Raw genomic sequence first — 26690 nt, 5'->3', positions numbered from 1 at the left:
AGAAACTGCTTACAGAATGGTCCAGTGTGACTGAATGGCATGCGGCTATATCTACGTGTTTCATCCTGATGTGTGATATTGCATCCTATATGGACTTGTTTGGGTTTATAGAACATGCAGGTGAATAAACGGTGTCATCTACTTAACATTTAATCTCACATTTGTTTAAAAAAACATAACAAACTGTAGTCCAGATATTACAAAACAAAGATGTTAAAAGATAAGAGATCTGCGTCACACACTACACAATTTGTGTAATTAAATGACAAAGAAATTCAAGCTACCGCTGCATTAGATTGTGTATTTTACTTTGACATAAAACAATTCAAAATAGGCCCTGTGCGTGCTAATTAAGATTAAATTAAGACAAAGCCCAAATACCATCAACTTTTGTCCACTGTAGCTCTTGTACTGTCACTGGTTTAATATTCCTTTATGTGCTGACTGCTTTGTAAGACTCTCATACCTGAATTAATCAGTCAAAGCAAATCACATCGTTCTTAGAAATCATAAAACCACTCAGATTAATAAGAGGAGCTCTCATTTTCCTCAAGTAAGTGACTTGTTGAAATTATACATGCTCTGTGCAGAGAGCTCTTGAACAAACACAGCACAAGAGTGACACCTGGTGGTGGAGAGGTAAAAAAAACAACTGACGACTACTTCAGGCAAGTAAACAACCTCCCCCAGACAATGGAGGAGTGCCAGGGAGAACAAGAAAACATTTAATAAGCTCAAGAGGAAAAGGCAGGAGGGGACAGCAAGCAAGTCCAGTAAAAAGCTTCAGAATACCAATTTGATACCAACACATCATTTTGTACTAGCAAAAGAATGATCACTACATGTACATTAAGGTAGATGTTTTGCCTTCATTTTTGATTTTAAGGAATTCTGTACCAATCCAATCACACATAGGCTTAAAATATTATATAGAATTTGACCAAAAACGTTTTTTTTTCTGATTATGGACAAATTACTTGTTCATCCATTAAATAGGCTTTTCTGAATTTCAGAATTTATAACATTTTGTTGCAAGCTGCATTCAATATGATTCTAGCCACATAATGGTTTAGGAATGAATAAAGTACCTGCGACTAGCAGATTGGTTGCGAGAAAAGGAAAACAAAAAAAACAAAGAAAACATAAATCTAATGAACCATACTCACATTCTGCAAGACTACACAGAACATATCTGTCACAAATCCCCCAGAGGAAACACTCCATTGTCATCATTCCCCATCTGATCTGCAGCACAATGATACTTTGGTTCTTGGGGATTTTAATGAAGACATCATTTACACTAAAAACATCAAAAACATGTTTATTTCTATTGAAGGTATCAGCACTACAAGGCATGTGTGCCGGACTGCAAAATGAACACACTTTTTATTTATTTAAAGTTTTCATGTGTCCATCAAAAGCCTCTGAGTAATTAACCTAAAACATCATAAGAGCAATACAACTCCACGCTCTGATAAACAACATAATTACACACTTGTTTTTTGAAGCATCGGATGAGACTGAAATTTCCAATCAGAACCAAGCGCCAAACGAGTGCAGGAAAAAAAAAAGAAAGAAGAAGAGAACAGTGTAATTAATGTCTTTAATATTAGTTTCCCTTTCCATACACACAGTTAAAGAAGAAAAATGACTCCAGTACAGATTAGAGGAGTTTATGGAGACATTTAATGCATTTCAAATGCAAAACTGATTGAAGTTTAGCTATGGTGGGAGATGAAACGTTATGGTAATAATAACGGACCTCTTTAAGAATATTTTATGGAAATCGCCGCATTCATTAAGAGCAGTGAGGGCTGAGCGATGAAGTGTAAGCAGTAAGCAGTGGATGAGCCTCTGCAACTCTAAACATCCTAACTTGATTTGAGGATGAGGCATCGGCTCATGAGAATGCTTAATCAAATTAAACACAATATTTAGAATTGCGCCTTCTTTGCTCCTTGCTCTTCATTAAATCCTATAGATTTGGGTTCTAGGATTTGCAAAAGGATCAGACTGTTTTTGAGTATATGCGTGCAAGTTTGTGTAAACACATGCATGGGTCGTCTTTACTATCAGACGAAACACACTCACATTTCAGCGGTGTTACAACATCTCATCTCAGTATTAACTAAAACAAGAATGCATGTGTAATTGTGTATAATTACTCATATGAATGGCTTTTGCTTCCGTCCTTGTGGAAGTTAAAGTTATAAATGACTGTTGTTTCACCGAACTGTAATAAAACTCAACCACAGATGAAGTGATAGCAGAGAGTGAACTAAAACAACCTCCCACTCCTCAACAAACAGACTCCATCTCTCCCATTAGAGCTAAACAAACACATATATATGGCTTTACTGCTGCAGGAATTTAGTTTCAGGGGCCTGCTCTGTAAAACAAAAAGCAGGCTGTTTGTGATCCCTAGATACACAGAGTTGCACAATATTGTGTTGCATTGCTTTGATCTGTGTTTCCATTTGATGTGCTCATCCAATTCCAGTAACCCCAACACGCCAGGGGAATCCAGAGTGCAGTTTAAACCAGGTAACATGATGTAAATACTATTCAATGAAATATGTATGGAGTACATTCATCAACGTGATAAATAAAACAATGATCTGTATCGCAGGAGAGACAACTGCTCTCAGATGAACCCTGAATCTGAACCGTCACAACACAGTGCAAGCTACCAGACGAGTCTTCATATTCATTTCTTCTGCAGAACACAAAGTTGTGTCACTAATTATCTTATATTCATACAAACTGTAAAGTTTGAAAAATAAACATTTTCACTGTCATAGTGATGTTGTGATGTGCATTAAGACAGTGTTTTCTTTGCAGAGTCAGAGTGTGCAATCATTCCTTGCAGGAATCTAATATGATGTTTTAAAGTTATTCCACTCCTCCAGGGCGCATTTCTGAGTAAAAGCCATCCAGTGTAATCATGTTCTTGACTCCAGAGGAAAGCTGTTTCCGACTAGAGCATGAATGCATTTTGTCTTCATATAAATGGAAGCACAGACAGGTAAATGAGGATGTATGTTTCTGTTAACAGCCTCGGAGTCAGTGTGCTGGAGAATCTGCTGCTTTTAATGTTGTGCAAGCCATTCACTTAACGATTCTCAGGAAGCGTCTCATCATTTTTCTAGCGTAAGAAGATAGGCGTTATCAGTATTACACTTCGGGGAAAAGAGGCGAGAATACATCTAAATAATGTTGAATCCTATAGTCTGGTGATTTTTTAAAAAGCATATTCAATTTGGAAAATAAAAAATCTCAAAAACAAAAATATTGCAATAATTAAGATATTCTCTTTTGTACTCCACTTTTTGCCCTTCTAATGAGCATAACACCAGGAGAGTATTGGTGTCTAGCCATTACCTTTAATACTAGTAGTAATAATGAGTATTAAGTTAACCAGACTAGGCTGTAAAGCCAACACAGTGCTTGAAAGGAAAGACTGCTGAACAAAATCATGCCTCATATCACCACAGCTTAGTGCGATGCACTTTTTTATTGCATCATTTCTTTCTCCTGCTATGCACCATAAGGCAATCTGGCGTTATGGACTCTGACAGGTTAACACCTGCCTCACAAGCATTCTGGGTAGATATGTACTTGGAAATGCTTTGTATGCCACGGTCAATATGATTGCAGCACTTTGTGGTACCGGCTCTTTCTGTTCCTTCAAAGCCACTTCAACAAAAATCAATCCCTGAATGGAAGAGGCTGTAGCTCTAAATAAATACAAATCACAGTTTTAACAGAACATAGTGTATTCATGCAACAAAAGCGAAGTGAGGAAAAATCGTTGACATGCTCCACCAGCCAATTTCACTTTAAGTGGATTAGCAGTGGAGAGTAACATACACACTCATGTCTTGATCATGCCTTATATATCACCATATACAGTACAGTATACAGCTTATCTTCACCCAGCTGATTGAACCCACTCAGCTGATTTACACTCAGGCACAGTCATGGCAGGGTGTAAAACAACATGGGTAGTAACTCTTAATTGTAATTATGAAATGTTGCAGCTCAGCAAGTGTGCTCCAGTCACTGACAGAGGTCCTTGTTAAAAAATGTAAAGACTGTACAACCAGTCACCATAGAAAAGCGCCAGCTCGTACAGAGTTTATAGTAATGTGAGGACCACAAATACAATCCGCTGTAGTGAGAAATCTAATGACTGAACATTGTGTTTGTTCATGTGGCACTCTCTCTATAACATACAATATGTTTATTAGGTTTATATGGCACAAAAAAATACCATAATCGTAGCAAAAATCAGGTTGATTATTTTTTTTGAATATATTGCACTATATCACAGATCAGGGACTTCCAACTTATCATATCAATTTATCATACTTGTAATGCTGATGCTTGCAAACTTAGTGAAAAAGAAGGAATCAGAATTTGTAAAACAAGTGGTACATAATTCATTCTACAAACAAGGTTCAGTTTACATTTAACAAGGAGCACAGCAAATGGTTATACGAGGACTTATGTGGCTTTGGATGACATTTTCACTCATACTAAGAGTGAAAAGTGTCTTTTTCTTACAAATATGTCTTCTTTAAATCCAACATTGTTCTTAGATTGCAATTCGTTGTCACTCTTTGACACCATTCAATGTTTAATGTCTCAAAAAATAAATGAATGACATCATTTATTTTGCTTCATATTTAATGACTTTTCCTAATTTAAAGGGGACAACTAAGTAAACATAAAATGAACATGATGAGATGTTCTCAATGTCCTATACACATGTTGTACACATCGGCATTCTTTGGGGTCAATTTGACCCCAGGCTGAATAACCCTTGTGTGGTGTTCGGTCTAGGTTTTTTTTTAAATCAAGAAATTCTTTGAAATTGTGTTTGTTATTCCTGTGGGTCAAATTGACCCCGAACATTATACATGCTACTATTCTTGATAACAGATTTTTTTTTTTATTCCAAATGTTATAGATAACAAAAATATGTACTTAAATATGAAATAATATAAAGCCATTAAAACACCAAAAAGACATCTCTTTCAAAGTGAGATTTTATAGTGATCTGCATATTTCTCCATAGTCGTGTAACAGGGGTTCTGAATGTATAAGGGGGGTGGGGCATGTTTTATCCAAAGGGCTATTCAGATAGTCAACAAACAAACATAAAGTACCTGACACACTTGGGTAACCATTTTAATTATAATCATTTTCTCGAGGTTTAAATTGCTGGGGTCAAATTGACCCCAATGACAAAAGATGTCAGTAAGTGTGTAGGTGACAGGAGGGTGAAAAGCCTCCCTTCAATGAGCAGATTGGATGCTGGCTAGAATGTCGTCATCATCATCATCTTGTATGCGTTTGTACAAGATTACAGCTCGTCCTATATTATGTTTAAGAAGAATAAATACAGCAGTAATGTCCCCTGTGATCGTCTTTTCTTATTAGTAATCCTTTGCATTGATGTTTTCTCTCCAGGAGTCATCACACTAAATGGATTCTGAACTGTATATCTTAGTGGCAGACTTTTCCTGTATATAAAATCCTTCTTATCTACAATGTGTGCAGCTCTGTGCTTAGATAGCTTTGACATTAAATCAGAGGAAAGCTCTGCTTAACACTGTAGCACTCAGACAGGCAGAGTCATATTTATAAAGGTCATGGCTTCAGTGAAATAATTTCATCTTCAAAATCATTGGTGGAGTTTCTTCTCTCTCAATTTTCCTACAGTTGCCTGAAACCATACCATCCTGTGTCTTTATGAGATAAAAGTTGTATTCCTGTCTAACTATAGCAATATGACTAAGTGTAAAATTCATTTTTTCATCTGTTTCAATGAAGGAAGACCAGAAATGATTACATAGAAGTTCCCTACACATTATTCCACTACAAATCTTTTTGGTTGGATATTTTCTTATTCTAAAATGCAATTTGCAGCACGGTTTATTTGACCACTTTGACATACCCTGAGCAGTATAATACAGAATTAAACAGTTACTAAGTGACAGGATTGTATAACATTTACTGCATGTAAACCGACAGTGATGAACACAAAGTACTTTGTCTGTCAACACAGCACCTTTAGATACCCTCTGAAGCCCAGCTCCAATGCATGTCAACACAAATATTCCATATTTACTTTTGCCTCCCTCTTTGAATGTCAGAGCTGTTTCAGTGTCAAGCCTGATTTAAACCCTACAGATGCTGACTCCTATCACAACTCCTCCACACCAGCTCAAACAAAAAAAAAACTACAAAAAACAGAATACCAGCTAGATTAGAGGTGACAGAAATGACGAAAATTTTGTCACCTAAGTTGTCACATGTTAACCTAACCCTATACTTTAGATGTCACAGCCAGCACTGTTGTATGTCACAGCTGAAACACTTGTTAGCAGATTAATGTGACAGATTAGTACAGCCACCCCACTCTTTAATCCAGTAATCCTGCATCAAAGGGTCATGAAGAACCTTTTTCTGCCGAAGTGAAAAGGGAGAGATTAAAAGGAGGTGAAGAATGAGTGAAGGAAGGATTGGGAAAGATGGCCGTGTTTTCTGAAATGTGACACAAAAATGTTCATAAAAAAAGAGGCTGCACATAACCCACATGTGAATATTTTTAAACCAGTGTTCACTTTCTGAGAACTTGGCAAGGAGAAAAAAAAAAATTGCTTGAAATGTTGCAATTTCTCATCCGTTGCTGCTGAGCTCAAGCACAAGATTTAAGACACACAGCCTCTTTGTGCACATGTCTCCTGCCTCCCGATGCTGTTTTGAACCCTGTTCCATTCTGACAGGAATTAGAGATACATATGCTAACAAGGCTAATTCCCCAAGGCAGCATCACATTTTATGACACCAGAGGCAGAAGGTTGATCTGGATGGCTTGTGCATGTGGAAAGGCACGCAGGAACACACACACACACACATGCGTATATAGGCAGCAGTCTACCTGTCTTCACGTTTAATTTGCAAAGTACAAGATATTTTTGGAATTTGACCTTTTTAAATGATTTTATTTTTTTCCTAAAAACACTGCTTAAAGCTTCCTTGACCTCAACCTTCCTATGTTAAAAAATAAGATGACGGGACATAATGTGGATCTATGATGTAGTAGAAATTAAAATGGCTCCTGTCACATTAAAAGATCGAGCTTAGTACATGAAAAGCAAGTTTTAAATGGAAGTCCTGACAGTTTGAGACTCACCTTCAACAGACTTAGGCATGTGAACTAAATGCGAGATGAACCTGACTGAAATATTGAAAATGTAAAATGACTCTAAAATCATAGGTGATGCTTTGTTACAAGCAGAAACTTCAGGAGTCATATGAAATGAGGGTGATAAGATTCAACTACCCTCAGTGATATTCCTTGATGGTAGGGGAGGACAGAGCATTTGTACCATAGGGAATCCTTCAGCAATCTCAGCTGGTAGCTCAGGGTCACAAGCGTTTCACCGCTGTATGCCTCGCCTGAGTGGGGCAGCAAAGATTAACTAAGCCTTCACTGGTGACAAGGTTCCTACTGCACGCTCTTGTCAGCAACAACCACCTTGACCTGGTCTCAGCTGCCATGGCTAGCTCTGCTGTGATACACATCCTGATCCTACTGAAGAAAGCTATGGATCTGTAATTATCTGGACTTGCTGGAAGATTTTTTGAGCGATTTTTTTTCTGTGTTGCTCTGTTTTAAGGTAATTTTCAAAATATCTCCCAGGATAAATGTGATTCAATGTCATTTAAAAATTATGGGTGTCGGCATTAACTAGTTAATTGCAATTCATTAATGTCTGAAATGTATGCATTTATTTTAATCACAGTTAATCACGTTATTTTGTCTCTTTAGGGACAATATATTTTTCATCAATTGAATAAACTCTCTTATTTCCCCCCCTCTAATGTTGTTTTTGAGTGGAGTGAAGGAAAGAAATGGTTTTGGGTTATTTGAATAGTCATAGAAGTCTATCACCACAGTCATATCATCCTCCTCTAGAATGTAGTTTTTTTTCCCACTCAATTAATGGGCTTAGTCTACAACAATTACAAAATGAAACACACACAACAACAAATATGAACATGAAGATACTACATCGCGTTATATGTTGATGGAGTGAGGTGCTTCAGAATATCAGTGTTATAATTCAAAGTGCTATAATTATTTCCCTGTTAAGAGGAGCAATTTCCAGATTTGTCAGGTATTCATCATGTACAGAGTCGACTTTGAAGGTATACATCATTTTGCAAATAAAAAGCTCAAAAACAGTGTGTTCCCTTCCTTCAGAGAGGTATATACAGTATGTTGGTGTCTAAAAATAATCAATCAGAAAACCCTTTAAGCAGACCCCCTCATTATTCCCCTTCTGTTGCCCCCCCCCCCCCCCCTCCTCTTGTCCACCCCTTTTTCTCTGTCTGTCTGTCTGTCCTCCTTGAAGTACAAGGTTCTTTTGTTGATTTTTTAGATTTGCAATTTGGCCCCAGCAAGGGGCAAAGGCAAGTCAAATTCTGCTCTGATGACTTTAAATGGAGAGATTATCTAAATGAAAGGCAATTATCCAAACCCCACCCTCCCCTCTAACCTTCCACATCTCAAGGCCTTCTTTTCACATCATGCTGCACCATCTCAGGCTATTCATCATGTTCACTCCTCGATTTCACTTGTATTCTTTTATTCATCTTTCCTTATTTCCTTCATCGTCTCAACCATTTCTTCCATTTTCTATAACTCTTAGATTTTTCTCTCTCCTTATATCCTATGTCCCCTATTCTGTCAAAACTTTCCTCTTTTTCCATCTCTCTTTTTCTTTCTCCTGCTCCTCTTCCAAATGTTTCCCTCTTTCTTAAGGGAGCCATCAACAGAACTGGTCACAAAGGAGAGAAACAACACTGATAAACATCCTATTTCTATTTCAGGGTTAGCAACAGTTGCTAATTAGTTACCCACAGCCTGAGTGTGATTGTGTTTCAGAAAGCTAAAGCTAACACTGGCTAAATGGGAACAATAATTCCCCTATAAATAATAATAATACATAAAGTATGTGGGTCACGATAAAACAGGCAATGTGTCTTGTTGGTTAAGTCTTTGAAGCCAAATGTCTTTGTTATAGCGAGTTCAAATTCATTCCATGACCTTTACTGCATGACTTGTCGCGCTGCCTCCCCCTTGTCTCTGCTGTCACTCACTGCTGTGTTCACTCTAATGAAGCAGAAAAGTCAGAAGCTTTACAATAAACCAGACAGAAACTGCTGGAGTTATCCTCAGTCTGCTTCCCAGCAGCTGATAGACAGTGAATAATGGGGCTGGCATACACACACACACTAAAACCGACCGTCCTGTCACAACAGAGTCCGAACAGAGCAGAGAGGGAGAATCTCCAGTTACAGGGTCACTCTGTCTTATTTGTCTCCTCTATTCTCTCACTCTCTCCATCATTTCCTTGTTTGTCTCAATGCCTGTCTCGGTGTATTTGTAATAAGATGACACCTTTATAATAATCCTTTGTTTTCACTCCAATGTTCCAGCACACCAGATATCAACAGTGTGGGTTTCATGCTGTGCTCTTTCCACAGCAGCTGCCAGTCTGACAACTTTTTTTTGGATGTGTTCCCTTTGGCACCAGAATGGGATGTGTTTACCTCATAACCAGTCAGGGCAGGATTTCCCAAGAGGCAGAATAATACACAGAAAAACAGAAAAACTCCACGCTGTCAGTACATCACTATACAAAAGTGATAAAAACACTGTGTTTGTAGTGAGAAGCTAAGCTAGACAACATAATGACAATGCTAAATTTAGCAGCTAACAGGTATGGACTGAATTTGTTAGTCAGCCAAACGTACAACTAGGAATTCAGAACTCACAAACGTTAAGTCATAAACTGTAAATAAGAACAGCACATAGCATCTAGCTTCAAACTCTTTTATGGAAACTACATCAAACCTGCATCCTCCCTGATGACCAGCAGGAAGTGACCACAGTGGTTGCAAAAAATGTCAGAGTATAAAACCTGATACTAAAATGATTGATTATCTCAGTAAATATTCGTAATGAGTGTCTGATCTCAGTGCTAGACACAACTGAGCCTGAAACTCTGAGGTTTCATGGCTCATTTCATGGCTCACTTAAAGAGCCCATATTATGCCCTTTTTGGGGTTCATATATTTAATCTATGTACCTACTAAAGTATGTTCACAATAGCTAAAGTTTGAAAAAAGTGTCTGTTTTCATGTACTGCCGCTCCATGCACCGGCTCGCTTCTGACTCTCTCTCTAAGGCTCTGAAGTGCCCATGTTCAGAGTCCCGAGGGCCGGGGAGCAAAAACATTAGCACCTTAGCACTACTGTGCTACTGCAGGGCTTGCCACAACGAGCCAATGGGCTTAGATCAGTGATCTCACACTGACAAGACGTCACACTGGCAAAACATTTTCGAGGGGGGCTAGAACCGAGCATTGCATGCAGGAGGAGGTAGGAGAAGCCACGTTTCCGCAGACTTTGAATTTTTGCACATAGATGTGTCTAAACATGCACAGGACACTTGGAAAACACAGTAAAGAGCATATAAAACCAGAAAAAGCATAATATGGTACCATAAACTAGAGATTTGTAATTTTAGCCTTACTCGTACAGTAGTACGAAATGGTGCACAATTCTCGACAACCTTGTTATTCATAGCATGGACCACAGAACCAGTATGGCTAGTAGGGCCAGACTAAAGACAGTAAATATTAATAGAAGTGACGTCACCCATCTGTTACAGCAGGCTCATTGGCGGCAACGGTCATGCTGGAATTCCTGTCTCAGCCTAACTTTCAGTCAAACTAACAACAGGCTAAGAGCTGAAGAGGGTTAGAGCCTCCTGACAAACAGCTTCACTGCGACAGCTGTCAATTAGGTCAGGCTCGCGTCTTACTATGCACAACGTCAGTGTATGCCCATGAGGACATGAACTAATCAGACCAAAATTGAGTTTATAATTTCTGATGTAAAAACAAGCATTTTTGAATAGGGTGTGTATATGACTTCCACTGTTCTTCGACTAGTTCTGAATAGGTTTTGTGGTCCATGATTCATAGTGTATTTTATCATAAAATCTCATTTCTAATTCGGCGCACATAAGGACATGTTCAGAACTATCATTTTAAGAAAGTTTTTCTGCAACATCAGCCTTTCTCAGGGCATATGAGCATAAATGCTTCCAGGTGCTTTATATGTTGTGTTTTGTGTTGCACAGCTGGAATCTTAATCTTACACTGCTAGTTTACCTGTATCATCTCCACCTGGCATGGTGTGAGCAAGCCACGGGCTTGTTTTTATTGAAAACTTTTATTGACTTTGGCCCATTTAAAAAAAGAAAGCTTTCCCTTTTTTAATCTGTCTTCTTTAGTGCCTTCTTTGTTCTTTTTATTATCCATCTTTCTTATGTGAAGCTGATGTTGAAGTGAAAAGAAATCTGATCTATTTAACCAGTTGTGAAAATGACCTTACTCCAACTTAACATATTACCTCAGTTAACATTTTCATAATTACTCTTCTACAACACAGCATGATGGGCATTTCGTAAATAATGGTCCCATTTAGAGTTAAATGGACAAAAAGCAGCATACTGTTTAGGGTGTGGCTACCTGCAATTGACACATCCCTACCACAATGACCTGTATACCTCTACAGAGATGTATCAATGTGTATCCAACCTGACGTCGCTTCTGGTTTTGAAAAACAAATGGTTATGGAAAAAAGACAAACTTGAGCATCGAAAGGAAGGTTCACATACATATAGGTGACATCACAGAGGATATGTCCCCTTCTACTAATCGATGATCACAGCATTTTTTTGTTATAGATATAGAGATAAATTAAAATAAATCATGAAGACAAACTTTTGGCAAACATCAACCTACTGTAGTTTCCAGAACATCTGTTCAGCACCATGGACAGAGACCAGCTGACAATGCCATACAATGAGAGCAGTGAGAAACGGCTAAATCCAGATTTTCAGCTGGACAAATAACAGAAATAATTGTTACTTAAACATGACAGCACTTGAAAAAGACTTTGTAGGTCAAACAGTGAAGGGTGCACAAGATTTGATATGCTCTCTAAAGCCATTCAAACCATCCTGCCTGATGCCTGATCTTGTTTTCTGAGCTGTCTCTCTGTTAATTTAATCTTTGGTCAATGTCACCCAAGGGGACCAATAATGCAACATGTTTTTTTTCTCTTCCGGTAATGCGACATGCCACACGATCTGATGTTCAGAGCAGGATTCTGAGGGTGAAATTACAGGTTTCAAAAGCACACATGTTCACGCAGACAAAGACATCATGCACACACATCCCCCATCCCTCTCTTTTTGATGCAAAATGCCAGCTCCCCTGAACCAAAGACACAATTCTCCACGCTCCTCTGGGCTTCTGCTGTCAACTCTGCTGCCAGACTAGGAAACAGGCTACATCTATCATGAGCTACAGGATGACGTAACTAAGTACTGCAGAAGTCCTTACATAAAGGTCAGAAGCAGTCTAAGGGAACATCATCATCCCTTTTACTGGAAAACTTTAAAATGAGATGGGGAGAAATATGCTCACTATTCCCTCTAATGTTGTTATACATCATTCAGTACTTTCATAAAAACTGTTTTCCATAAATGCTTTACAAAATCTGTTTGTGTTCAGGGGCTACACAAAAAAAACATCTTAATGTTCAGAGGTTCACCAGCTGACAATGTGCACAAAAGTAGCTGAAATTCAGAGTTTCTCCAGGACATTACATTGTACTGATTGTGAACCCAGAGGATGATGTAATGTGTTTCTTGTTATAGAAGTAAATGTCATCATTCTAGACCTACTTTCAACACTTCTTGCTACATGTTAATGTAGAGCAACAGTGCCACTGTGTGGACATTTAATACAGCAGCAGGTTACGTAAGATTTCATAGGCCATGCATTACATCATATATCTTTATGTTTTATAATCCTGACTGTGTCAAAGCCCTGTTTGTGTCTCATGTTTAAAATACTATTTATGGGAGATGACAATTCAGACACTCAGACATTAAAGGGCCATATTACACTTAAAGTAAGATTATGTGACATGAGGATGAGAAGAAGAATCCCAAATCCTTAGACCTACTGTAAATATAACTGCTTTTGTTTGTTGAAAATAGATTAAAAACTAGTGTTTAGAAGGTCTCTAAATCCTTTAATATATATATATAAGATAAACAAGATTGTAAATGGACTTGAGCTTGAAAAGTGTTTTTCTAATCTTCTACTTCTACTCTCTAATCTACTCTGTCACTCCTACCTAGTGGCTATATGAAGTAACTAATCCCATTCATACACATTCATACTCCGCTGACGAATCAGTTAGAGCAATTTGGAGTTAAGTGTCTTGCCCAAGGACACATCAGACATGTGGCTACAGAAGCTGGGAATCAAATCCCCAACCTTCAGGTTGAGAGACGACCGACTCTACCACGGTAACCTGTTGTTATTTTTTATCTACACCACATAATTCCACAAATCTCTTTAAAGGCTTTATGTGATTTTTTGATCCAGCAGATGTCGCCCTTGAGCACCAGCATGAAACCAAAACAACTTGCGGTGCATTGTTGTGTTAGCATGCTAATGCGATCTTTATTATGCTCGTATCTTCACACTGCATGTAAATTGACCTGAAATGAGCGTGATCTAGAAACACAGTTAAGCAGTGAGTACATTATGTTATTCTTCTTTTCTCTAGTCTAATTAAACAACTTTTATACACGAGGGGAGGAGTCAGCCGGCCGTCCTGGCGATGTAAACAAACTGAAGATAGGACTCTGAAAACTCTGAAAACATCACAGACAGTGGGACTCGGGTGTTACACCCATTGTAGAAAGTCATGACTCACAGAGTTATTTTCAGAGGATATACTTGATTTATATTATATTTAAGTGTGAAGAATCAAGCCTTTAATCTACACATTACACCGACAAAGACAAGTTAAAACGGGAAATTCAAACCCATGCTTTTGGAGCTGTTCGGATGGGAATCAGCAAGTTTAAACTTAGTGCTTCTTAGTGCATATTAAAGGGATCAGCCCAACTTCAACCTCTATAATTAAAATACTAAGTTATTACTGCTAATACGACACGTACTTTTACCGTTATTACGAACATCGTAGCTATAAATCTATCACATTATTTTTTATTATTATTGAGTAAGGTCTGCTTGTCCCTATCCTTCTTCCTGCATCTCCATCTATCCTTTTTTCAAGCCCAGCACAGCTTCAGCAGATGGCTGTTCATCATGAGTCTTGTTCTGCCTCCTAAAGGAAGTCTTCTCTTGCCATTGTAACTTTGCTCATGATGGATTATTGTTGTCTTGAAATGACATTTGTTATGAATTGACACTATACAAATAAAAATTGATTGACTGATCTTATTCAGACAGTTGTGTGTGCTTCTGCATTACCATTATCAGCGATGCTGAGGGTCATGCTCTGTCCACTCCTCTTCTTCCTCAGGGAGAAGAGTCTGGCCTGAGAGATGTCTCTGACAATGGAGGACAGATGCTCCTTGTTGTTGCTTGTGTGGCCTGGAGGAGAGGCCTTGGAGTCTCCATCTCCACTGTCGCTGCACATGACTGTAGACTTAGCCTGGAGAAGACAGAAGTTTAGTTCAGTTGATGAGACAGCGACAGACCAAGAGTAAAGTAACATAAATATATACATATGAAATATATACATACTTTTAATGAAGACATTAAAAGGCACAAACAGTGTATCTCTGATTCTTGGTTTCTGCTAACCGAAAGTTTTTCCTTCAATTTTGGAATGAATGTCAAAATAACTGCAACTCCACATCTTCTCTCCGTCTACCAATCCTTTAACTTAAAGCTACTTAATGATCGAGTAAATGTTAAAAATTGTTTTAATTTTCTGTTACTTCCAGAATACTTAACAAATGATTAATTTGTTGAATGTCTTCTTTCAGTTTTAAGATATAAGAAAATATGTATACATCCAAAAATTCCATCTTAAGTCAGAAACATCTCTTACATTTCCATTTTGCTTGGAGAATCTGTAGATGGGCGGTAGAGAGTAAGCTTTCATTCTGTGAACAGAACAGAAAAAAATAACTTTTATGTATTATATAAAGCATTTGCTTTACAAAGGTGATTCATGAACACACCTGAAATGTGTCATGCAAAGTAAAACACAAACAATGACTCTGATTACAGTTACTTGATCAATACCTAATACGGTATAAAAATACGCCTGTTTAAGTGTTTCTCTAAGATTTTAAAATCTGGAAAACTACAAAGCGTTTTCCCATGTTCAAGTGGAAGACTGAATAAATATTGTTGTCATTAGTCTACATGAAACACTAAAGCAGAAAAGATAAAACATGCAGCACATTTTTCATTTGTATAACAGTCGTTGGAGCTAAAAGATGAAGGCTCAGGAGATTTGAAAGAAGATTTTTGCCCTGGAGGAGTATAATTACTTTCCTCACTGGAACACACCAACTCAAACTGAGAGGTTTCCAAGAACAAGCCCTGGTAGCCATAGTATTGTATTTGAAAGTTTCCACAACTCTTCAAGAATAGCAACAGAATTTACAAACTAAAGGATACCTTTGATGTGTATGCGTACTCATTAGTGTTTCTCTTTATATGACCCTTGTTCCTTTTGTGCACCATTCCTGTGCCGTTTTTACTTTTTCACTGTTTTGAGCTTCCTCCATGACCCATCAGGTACCTGTTTCTGCAGGAACCATGGGCACATGTGGTGTGAACGCAGCCAGCTCTCATGACAGTGTCACTGATGGCTCTTGAACTCTCCCACTACTGTCCACTAAAAATACACACAGACATGGTATTTACAGATGCACGATTTCAAGATTCCCAAAAACTGCAAAAACTCAAATCTAAGCCAAGAATAAGGCCTGCATAGCTAGTAATAAGTTAGAAAAATATACATTTTTAGTGTCTTGAACTAACATGTAGCCTACTATCTAAATTAATTGGTATGTGGTAAATTAGATATTTTTGACAGTCATCAAATTTCAGGCTAAAACGATGAGATTTAGTGCTAGTGTTTTTTTTTTACTGCTGTCAAATGTCCAAACAGATCGAACTGGACCCGAACAGTATATTTTAAATTCCTTAAACATATACTAAATATGGAGCAGCTTAAATCTTCTCATTAGAGGTCAAGGGAATGATAATAAATATATGGTGCACATAAGGAACAGAGGCCATACAGAGGTCAGAGGGTGCTGTGACACTGCCAGGATATCTGAACCTGCAAGCACAAGCACATGTTCTTCAACTTTTTTGGTAGTTTTCAGTAAAATATATTTAAACCATTATGGCTGGTTTTCATACTTTTTATTGGCTTGTGATAGGAAAAAAAGAAACAGTATGCACACTAAACCCAACAATGGACTTGAAAATAATGTGTTTCTCAACACATTCAAAGGCTATTTTCAAGGATGAAAGCCAGTTTACTTTATTTAAAAAATTATATTTCTTTAATATAATATCACATAAAAATCGAGTCCAGTCTAATATATTTTCTTGGTGCAGTGCTTACCCATTGACTCTCCTCGTCTCTCTGGGTTTGGTGAAAAGTAGATCACTGTATGGCAGTTTCTTAAACCTCTCTCTCCCCACAGCCACATAGAGCTGCCTGCTCTCCAGATGATTCCCATCAGTCACCTGGTGGCCTTCATAGGTATACAGACTAGAAAACAGACGCAGAGTCAACGCTCTAATAGCTTCAAAGATGTAATTGTGTCAGTTTGTGCCCCATTGGATTAGGCAGATATCCTCCCATAATCACAAATGTAGCTATTTATTGAGACAATTTAAACATAACCCAACATTTACTCATTAATCATTCTCATGTCATTAATCATTCTCATGTCATTAATCACATGAGCAAAGATGATCGTTGGTGCAGACATTTTTAACAGGAAGCTTTTTCATTTAGATGAAAATGTATGCAGCAAGGTGCTGGAAAGTCCTATGAGAGCATTGCTATACTGACAGAACATATGGTGGGAGTTTGAAGCTTCTGTCATCTTTTGCTGTTCAGTTTTTTTTGATGTTTTGCATAGAAAGAGAATCATAACGTTATACGGAAATATAAGCTGTCCATGTGTGCAGTGAAAGCACATTTTGTACCTACGAACTCCGCCCAGGACTCTCAAACCCATCTTCTCTGTGACCATCTCAAGTATTTTGTCGAACTGGCTGAGCATCCTCTGGTGGATTAACAGTCTCATGGCAGGGTTCAAGACATCACCATTTGCTACCACACTGAGTACAGAAAATACACAATGGTTAAAGCCAAACATTTTTGTAATTTACTATTACAATTCCCTTTAAATTGAAGTCTATGCTCTGAGATTAGGAGTCCTTACAGTAACTGTAATTCAGATTTGCACATCAACAACAGACTGAGAGAGTTTCCATGTCTATTTTAAATAATACTCAAATCAAAGGATAACTGCACACATCCTTCTACGAGCATGTCTGTACACTTTGCACGCAGAATCAACAGGTTAAAGAGGCACTTACAATATTGTACATGGCTCTTTGAGGGGCTTCAGGAATCGAGCTGACACGATGATCCGATTTGGTGGCAGCGGTTTGGCCTGAGAGATAAAGAAAAAGAAGAAAAACAGAGGAGATTTAAAACAAACGATGCTTTTAAAATTGGGGATATTGGTTATCCGTTGTTTGTTGTCTTGCTATCAGTTTGTTGCAATCTACATTTTCACCACTAGATGTCCCTAAATCCTGCACACTCGTCCTTGATAAAAAACTCTTGTTGCCCAGTGGATGAAGTAAAACAACAGACCTTCCTTTGGGAACTATGCTAAAACTGGAATCAACAATTAAGCTAGCAACTAAACGAACAACTTGAGTGTACCTGTCCTGTGCCAGGGAAGGGAAGGGTACTTCTGTAGACCCTCTAGAGACATAACAGTTTTAAGCATCAGAGCCATTATGAGAACTAACAGTAAAAAGAAAAAGAAAACTCTATCCCCTTTTCTCTTGCTGCAAGATTATTTTAGTAAACAGCACAACATAAACAGGATTATGAGACATCAAAGCCTTTAGGGAGAGATGGCGCCCTTTTGTTCACATGTCAAATAATAAAGTCCTTCACCCTTGTGACAGCAAAAGAATGAGCCTTTGGTAATCCTTTGAGGTTGGGAGGTTGAATAGAGTGAGCACTGCAGGTTTCGTCCTATAGCACCTGCTAACCCACTGTCATTCTCAGGCTAACATTTGACTCCTTTGAGGGCGAGAAAGAGAGATACTGAAGAGGTATATTAGAAGTCCTCTGGGGTTTTTGAGTGTGGCTTGGCAACCGAGGTTTGAAGGCTAGAAATAGGATTTGAAAAGTTACTTCATAAAACAAGGTTCAGGATGTGACCTGAGGTATTCAATAATCCAGCAGAGACACGTTGTCTGCAAAACAAATACTACAACGGGGTACTTCTAAGTAACCGCTCAAGCTGAAATAATAAAAACAAAACAAATGCTGACTATTAAAAATGACAAAGATTTAAAGAGTGGATTGTTATGCTCTTGCATGCAGATATCATTTTAAAGAAGCAGATATTAGTTTAAGAGATGAATAAAAGCCATGCCATCGCTTAACTCCATCCTCGCCTATGATGTTACTACGCTGTAGCATTTAGGAATGGAAGTTCTGGCTGGAAGTCCTTTATCACTAACCAATGCCGACACTTGCAGACCCATAAGTTGGCCGTAGCTATATCATCATCAGACAAAAGTAGATGTGTTCGGAGAATGAGCATGTATTGAAGCCTGTAAAAAAAACTAAAACCACTAAGGCGGTACATGGATCTGTCCCTGGGGAGCATTAGTAAGCATTTTTCTTTTTACTTTTAATTGACAGGTAGTTTTGTACAAACAAACAGCATGACTTTGTGCTTTAATTGTGCTAAGCTAACATAGCAGTATGCAAAATAATGAATGCTAATGAAGAGGAGGTATCTTCAATACTGAAGATATGAAATCAATACTTAAGAAATTAAATTAACTTGCAATGCAATTCCTTTTAAACCCAATTTCTCTTATTTCTTCTCTCCTCTCAACAATAGATTTATTAGTGGAGACACCTAACCGAAGAGTTGTTCCCTCACCCTGAGTCTTCACCCCCTTGGTTGCTGAAAGCTCCAGCTTCCTTGACCCCGACTCTTCCCACACTACCATGACCATTTAGCCTATTACAAATAAAAACTACATTTTATATAAAACAGTGGCTGGGTTTTGTCTGTGTACACTGTTGCTTGGGAGGAACATTGAGCTTAAATAAAAAAAGGTAGGGTCAATGTTAAAAAGAAAGAAACAAAAGTAGGTGACCTTGTTTTATTAAAAAAGGAAGCATGCCATATTGAAAAATATACCAGACAAACCTCCGTTGATTTGCCCATCAAATAATGCTCTAGAATCAATAAGCACAAGAAACAACTTGCCCTCCATCCAGCCAGCAAAGAGTTCTCATCATTAATTGACACAATCAGGCAGGTTAAGAAGGGTATTGAGGGGGAAGCAGGGTCCTTGTGAAGTTAATTGGCTCTCATTATGCTCCTCACAAAATCACAGCAGCAACAAGAAGTCCTTAAGGCTATTGCTCAGAAAAAGGCTTCTTGTTATCCAGTGATAGGACAACATCAAGACAGCAGAGAATAGTGTCTGATTATGTCTGTATGATTAACATGTCACAGAAAACAGAGGCAGGACACATACAGATAATATACTTAGGTTTTAGCCAGGGATAAAAGTCATTGGCAAATCAAAAGTAAATGGGCTGTGTGCTGCCTTCAGTGGGAACTTTTATGACAAAAATTGTTTAACATGTAAACAACTTATTTTGAAAGAAGACCTGCAGTTGACTTCCAAGATACATGAGCCTGTGGACTACCTGACTCTAAGCTGTTCTTGTTTTGGCCGCTACTTCATAGATGGTGATTAAAGATGCATTGAAAGGCCGGGATGATTATGATCCAAAAATCAATAATGCATGGCCACTGAGACGCCAACAAAGTGATTCTTCACAGAGAACAATGGAGAGCAATGCTCAACATTACACCTTGCTTAAATGATCTTTCTAAAAACCTTCACACTGCGGGTGGGGGCAGTAGTGCAGAGGTGATGTTTTCAAATCCACGTGTGTATTGCACATAGTGGCACTTCAAGAGTATTGCCCCTGAACCCATGCACTGAAAACACAGCACGTGAGGGGTTTCATAACATCGCTATAACTTGATTTTAAACAATGCTTAAAATAGAAGTAATGTGCATTATCGAGGTATATATTCTGGCCCATAAAACCATAACAGAACATAAACAGTGGAACTCCAGATGAACAAACAAACATGTCCGATGTGTTTGGGTTCTTGTAATTTACATACACTACATGTGTTGCCTCATCAAATGAGGCGGAGAGGAACCTGAGAATCTTTTTGGCAAGATCATATAAGTGTGTGCTATACCCCAAGACTGCCTGGATGATGGACAAGACCATGTAAATTATGTAAACAAGTTCCATCACCGCAGATTGTATTAGAGTGCTGCCAAAGATTATACAGATATTGGGTTATTCCAGGCAGCTCTATTCCTCTTTATTTATTTTTATACATCGCTTCTTTTTTATGTCTCTTCTTAAATTCCAACATTTGACTTAATAACACAGCTCCTTTAGTGATTCATCTGTGATCTGGTCTCAAAGAAAATACAGCTACAGCTACTACACTGCTTTTTTTTCTGCATGCAACCAGTAGTGTTTACACTTCTTGACTGACTTCTCTAAACAGTGATTTTCTTAAAAAAAAAAGGGAAACTGAGCCTTCTTTTTACTCTACCAGCACTTTCCACTTACCTGAATTGGTAGAGTCTGCATCAGTCTCTTCTTTCTTGTGCCAATCTGTAGATAACTGGAGGCAAACCATAAAGTCAATAGGGGTATTTTGTAACATCCTCAAATTGTATCTTATTTCATCAAGTACTTATTTGAATTATTATCTTAAGTTTTCTTGATGCTAGCTGTGCTGCAACAACCAATTCAAAATTAATATATACCGTAGCCTTCCTCTTATGTAAGCACATATTAGTTAAAACATAATACCAGCCATGCTTTACGCATTATTGGTAGAAACGTATTAACTTAAAGTATGTGGCTGGCGAGGCAATACTTGATTTTTAATATAAAATGTGCGTTTATTTTTCCATCAGCTCTGCAGCAGATCACGCCAGACATATCTCACAGGCAATTTACTGATTTTACTGTAATGAAGAAGCATGCCAGCTTACAACTCAATGGCTATAACACATTGTCACTGCTTCCAGCAATTCCAACTTTTCCACCACTGCATTCTATGAATAAACCAGTTGCACAAAGCTCATTATCTGCAGTAGGCTATAAATCCGCTTATTTATAGGCCCGGGTAACGCACACTTATAAGTGCTGATCGCATCTGCCCCATGCTGTGACTTAGCATGTTTACTTGTTTATTCTTTTAACACCGTGACCAAACGAAAAGGTCCGTCGTAAAAGCTTAAAATGATGCATGTACATGGGTTATGACTAACACTGCCCGTGGCAAAATTCAGAGTGTGCAAAATACTTTTATTGAGACTTGAATTAGTTAGGAAGTCCCAACTGACAAGCATGCATGTATGCAGACTACACCTGCACTTACAGAGGTATCTGGTATAATGTACCAGTATTAACGCATATGCTGTTATTTTTTTCTCTTTGAACAAATATTTGAAACGTGTTTTTAAAAATGACAAATGTTAGCTTGTTCTTACTCCATCCTTTTGAATCTCTCCCTCCCAGCAGCCACGTATTGTTCCCCGGTCTGAAGGCTATCGAGGCAGTCCACTTTGTGCCCTCCTCTCGGTGTATAGATGTTTCTCACCGCTCCAAACGGGGCTTGTATCCCGCCAGTCACCTCTTTGAGTAAGGTCTCAAAGTTTGACACCCTCTTTTGGTTTATCACAAGCCGTCGTGCCTCGTAGTACGGATCCCCATTGCGGAACATGAAAATGTTCTTCACGACCGGCTGGGACAGAAAGTTTGGCTTCTCCGAGCTCATAGTTGTGCGTAAAAATCAGGTGGGCGCGCGACGGGGAAGATCTTTGTTATAATAATCTTAAAACAGACTGATCCCAATTGCGAGATAAAGGCTTATAGGCCATTATAATGACATTAAGAGCTCGCCCATCCAGGAACCACGTTTAGGGTTGAGAAGAGCTGGACGTGGCACGCAGATCTTCGAGAAGGTCAGCAGAGGGAACACGAGGGTGTCCGGCACAATGATAGGCTACTATTTGTGCGTTAATGACTAATTAAAAATAAAACCACATACACGGAAAAGCTGATCCTGGCGTTAAACGTGAAAACTATCTATCATTTTTGTAGAATCTATGTCGACTACGGAGGAAATGTGGCAGAGTTTTCCAGTTCGTGTCCACCGTTACGCAGCAGCAGGTGATGTTAAGAGCCAAACTGGTTTCTGTAGTATACCCCGATGTCAGCTGGGTATCATGGGAGCTCATCTGTTGGGATGTATCTATGGGAACAAGCCGCTGTTCTCGCACCTATTACCAGGGACATTACACATTCGCAATCAACAGGTAAATCATTAACCAATGTTAAAAAAATACCCTTATTTGATCACAAGCGCACTGCCGTGGTGCTAGATAAACAGGTACATAACAAGCTCTGTGACTTTAAAATGTGTGTGTTTGTAAGACACAGACGCTGTAAACTCTTCAACAGCCACATGAGAGAGTTAATTGGGCAACAAGAGACCAATTGCACACCCGCTGTTGCCGGTGACATGCTGAATGTGGGACTAAAAACATGTTTGTTTTGTGTATTATTTGTGTGTTGCGGGACAACAGGGTGATCTGTACCCTTTTTCTTTTGCATAATATTGTCAAGTGGCACGTGTTTTGTTGTAGCAATTAAAAGCTAGGGAAATCCATAATAGCATACAAAAGTCTGATTTTTATTTTAAAAAAAGAGTAATGTAGCCTTAATGAGTTCATAATAAATTAAATGTTATGTATTTGCTTTACACAGTCTTTCGCTCTCAAATAAAGCAATACACCTTTCACAGCCTACATTGAATTCTGTGATTTATTATAATAAAAAGTCCAATGACTAAAACCTCAAATAGCCGTCATCAAAATTCACCTCAGTGTCGCCATTGCCTCTTTCATCAACAGAAGCGATATTTGGGCATTTTGGGTGATATTGTATTTAAAGCCATGAAGGGCCAAAAGCATCGGCAGAACTTCCATATGATATAAATGACAAAGTCATCATTAAAAATAGAATGTGACCTACGACCAATTCGCAGGCAACAATGCAGTCCTTAAACTTGCACATCACCTATCTAATACTGCTAAAGAAGTGTGATTCTCCGTTTTGTCCACCTGATGGGGCTGTTGTTGCCTATTTTATGTAAACGAGGAGGAAGCAGCTGCAGAAATAGACTATAATTTATGAATTTTTGCAGCAGCACTAGGAGATATTGATATTATGCTCTGGTTAAAATATACACAAAGCGCATTCTTTGTTAAGCAATTTATGAGCATCTTTAAGAACACCTAGGGCTACTCGAGATAAACACACACAAAAAGAGTTAATGACAAAAAGCCAACAGTTGAACACCTCCTGAATTCACCGTTTATGCTACTATGAAATTCCTTTTCCCTAGGATAAGGGTGTATTTTTCATTTCCTATGGAGTTGTTGTAAAGATGTAGGTAACAAACTCTAATTATAGATTGAAAGTATCCTTGAAAAAATAAAGAGGAACGATTTTTGTTTTCTGTTGGATTCATTAGAGAAGTTGTTTTTCGCTCCTGTATTTTCACCTTATCGCTCTTTTGTGCGATGTACAGCACTTTGGTCAGCCGTCCTGTTTTTAAATGTGCTTTATTGATTGATAGAGATAATTTACTCTTTTTTTGGCATCTGATGAATTGAATGAATGACGTTGAAGACTGATGGGAGAATGCAATTAAGCTTTTACTGCTCTGCAGTAAGTTGTTTTGAAATGATTTAGTTTGGTTTTCGGTTATTATTTGTGTACAATGCATTTTTATTAATTCTTGTATGTCTTACTTCACTAGAACAAGAAATATTGAAGCAGGTTTCCTTTCTGTAATTGATTATGGGGAAGTTTTAATGGACGTACAGCCACTACTACTTTAAAACCTTTTGATGTAGTTTATCACTGCACTGAGATTCATTTCCAGAGACAGCTATGGGACACATCATGAACAACATGCCTGCCTGCTCAAACAAAAAGGGGAGATCAGCATCTTTATTTATTTATAAAGCACTTTTAAATAAACTACCTCTGTATCTCTCAACTTTTCTTTCATTTCAGAATCTCTTCATAAATCTTCTCTAAGGCGAGTACTTTATCAAACTTAAAGGTGCATCAACATGCGTCTTCAGAATTTACAGCCATAAACAAACTTAATATTGTTCGAAAGGAAGGGAAGCGAGGGTTATTTCTAAAAGAAAGCATTGTTGTTGTCTTAGTTTAGCTAAGAGATTTTCAATGTGTGTTGTTAAATTAATTTTTTAATCTATCCAGATACCACAATATTTATAATATTGCACTGTCTTTCATAATGTATTTTTACCAGATTGAATTGTAACATTGCTATAGTCAATATGCCTTGCATTTGAAAAATCTTCCATTCAGAATTTGTACAATTCAGGACCAGTTTCAACTTGTGCAGATTATTTTGTGAGAGGTTAAATGCTTGCTGCAGATTTAGAGTTGCATCATGAATGGTATTTGAAGATTTATTAAGTACAGTATCATCTGCATAAAGATGGGATGACCGTGATGAAGGCCACGAGCCGAAACGCGTCAGTCTAAATTGTTAATAAAGTTGATCTTCTTACTACAAGTGTTGCTGGAGCATTTTGACCTCTTCTAAAAATGGAGATCCCACATGTGTAATGAAGTGGTAATCTCATTAATATAAATGGTGAACAACTCTGGTCCAAGCACTGAACCTTGAGGAACTCCCTTTGTAATGTTGCGAAAAGAGGACTTGAGGACTGAATTATTCAGTCAAGCTCTTCTTCAATATGTAGGCTTTTGTGTGGAACTCTGTCCTGACATTTTAAGCTATCTTGCTCCATCATACCTTTCCGCTTGCACAAAGTGCAGCAGTGCACATGCTCTTTGAATGAGGTTGTGGCTTGCCAAGGTGTGGGGACAGAGGGGTTGAAATTTTATGTAGTTGTGGATTGTGTGTGTGTGTATCTTAGTTCAAAGACTATCTGGCAAATTTGGTACCTTAGTTGTAGGGCCAAAAAGCCACCGGAGTTTCCTGTAAGAAATAAAAAAAAAAGGAAGGGGGCTGGGATATGGCCTTGAAATATGGTACTGGTTGGCTGACAATTGCAGAAAACCCTCTTGACACAAATTTAAGGCAACGGCAATATCATAAAGTGCAGGGCACCTCTTATTAAGAAAGTATTTTATCCCTCAACCTCTCCCTGTGTATATCCTGTCAGTTTAAATGTCCTTGGCAAGGCATGGAATTACACATAATTGGTGTTGTTTATTGGATGTCTTAACTGCACCTTTTAAACCCTATCCTCACATGGCCGAAATTGCTTTGAAATTGTCGTAGTTTGACAAGAATTGGAAGCCTCACAGCTACCATCTGTCACTGTCCTTTAGCAGTGTCATCAAATGGAAGAAAGGCAGCCTCTATAAACACACTTCTTTAAGGAAGCTTAAAAGGTAAATAACAGATTGCTGTTGGCATGAGTCACATCAACAGGTGTACTGCCACAAATGTACAATTGAGTTGGAAAACATTGTATATTTCTTGAGGTCTCTATTGCTACAACAGTATTTCACTTAAGTTAATGTGGCTTAATGCTAATGAACTTCTGATCTCATCCACTAAAGCTGTAGTGTGCCACATTAGAGACTCAATGAGTTGATTATTGATCTCTATTAACCCAAAACAAAGTAAATATATATATTTAATAAACCTTCATTGTGACAATCAATGAAATAAATAAATGAATAATGTTTGTATTTGTTGAAGTAATAATTCCCTCTACTCAGCTGCTGTTGGTTGTATGGTATTGTAAGCATATGTTAGTCACACAAGGACAAATGGGGCATGGATTTTGTGCTTGGTCAGGGGTGAATTAGAGTGACATGACAAAGATGACACATTGTATCCATAAAGTATTTATTTTTGTCTTTCTGTCCATAAAGGGTCCAATAGATGAGCCATAAAGAGAAACTACTGAAGTAGAGTATAATTATTGGATGCTACACCTACATGCACAACAGGAGGTTAGCCTGCCTTGCCTGAAATAAATATTCCTTTTATAAAAGGTCACAAGAGTATATCTTACAAGAAATATCTCACTTAGAGATAATACTGGGGGTCACCCACTGATGAAAACACATCAATAAATCTGAAAGCCCCTCAGACAGTGTGTTTTGACTCTCTGATTACTGTAATGAAAAGTGTATATTCCAGGTCATGCAGAGCAATCTTTAAAGAGACAACAGCAGTTATAGATTCTCGTCATTGCATTAGGGCTTTGTTCTGTTTTCCATATTAGTGTTTCCTCTGTTTGGATAAAATTAGGCAA

General features: G+C 38.1%; 1 protein-coding gene across 1 annotated transcript in view; it reads right to left on the bottom strand.

Moving 5' to 3' along the window:
- The window catches only part of LOC109984428 (doublecortin domain-containing protein 2), a 28863-nt gene extending 6237 nt beyond the window's left edge, over window positions 1–22626 (bottom strand). Inside the window, exons 1-7 of the mRNA XM_065958091.1 lie at window positions 21837–22626; window positions 20905–20959; window positions 17565–17641; window positions 17169–17303; window positions 16576–16725; window positions 15037–15091; window positions 14451–14634 (exon numbers count right to left, since the gene is read on the bottom strand). Of these exons, the coding sequence (XP_065814163.1) occupies window positions 14451–14634; window positions 15037–15091; window positions 16576–16725; window positions 17169–17303; window positions 17565–17641; window positions 20905–20959; window positions 21837–22123 (943 nt within the window). The 5' untranslated portion in view covers window positions 22124–22626. The remainder of the gene's footprint in view (window positions 1–14450; window positions 14635–15036; window positions 15092–16575; window positions 16726–17168; window positions 17304–17564; window positions 17642–20904; window positions 20960–21836) is intronic.
- Between the last annotated feature and the right edge of the window lie 4064 nt (window positions 22627–26690).

The sequence above is a fragment of the Labrus bergylta genome, chromosome 8 (genome assembly GCF_963930695.1).
Source record: "Labrus bergylta chromosome 8, fLabBer1.1, whole genome shotgun sequence".
Lineage (NCBI taxonomy): Eukaryota > Metazoa > Chordata > Actinopteri > Labriformes > Labridae > Labrus > Labrus bergylta.
This window is presented reverse-complemented; position numbering and strand designations above follow the sequence as displayed.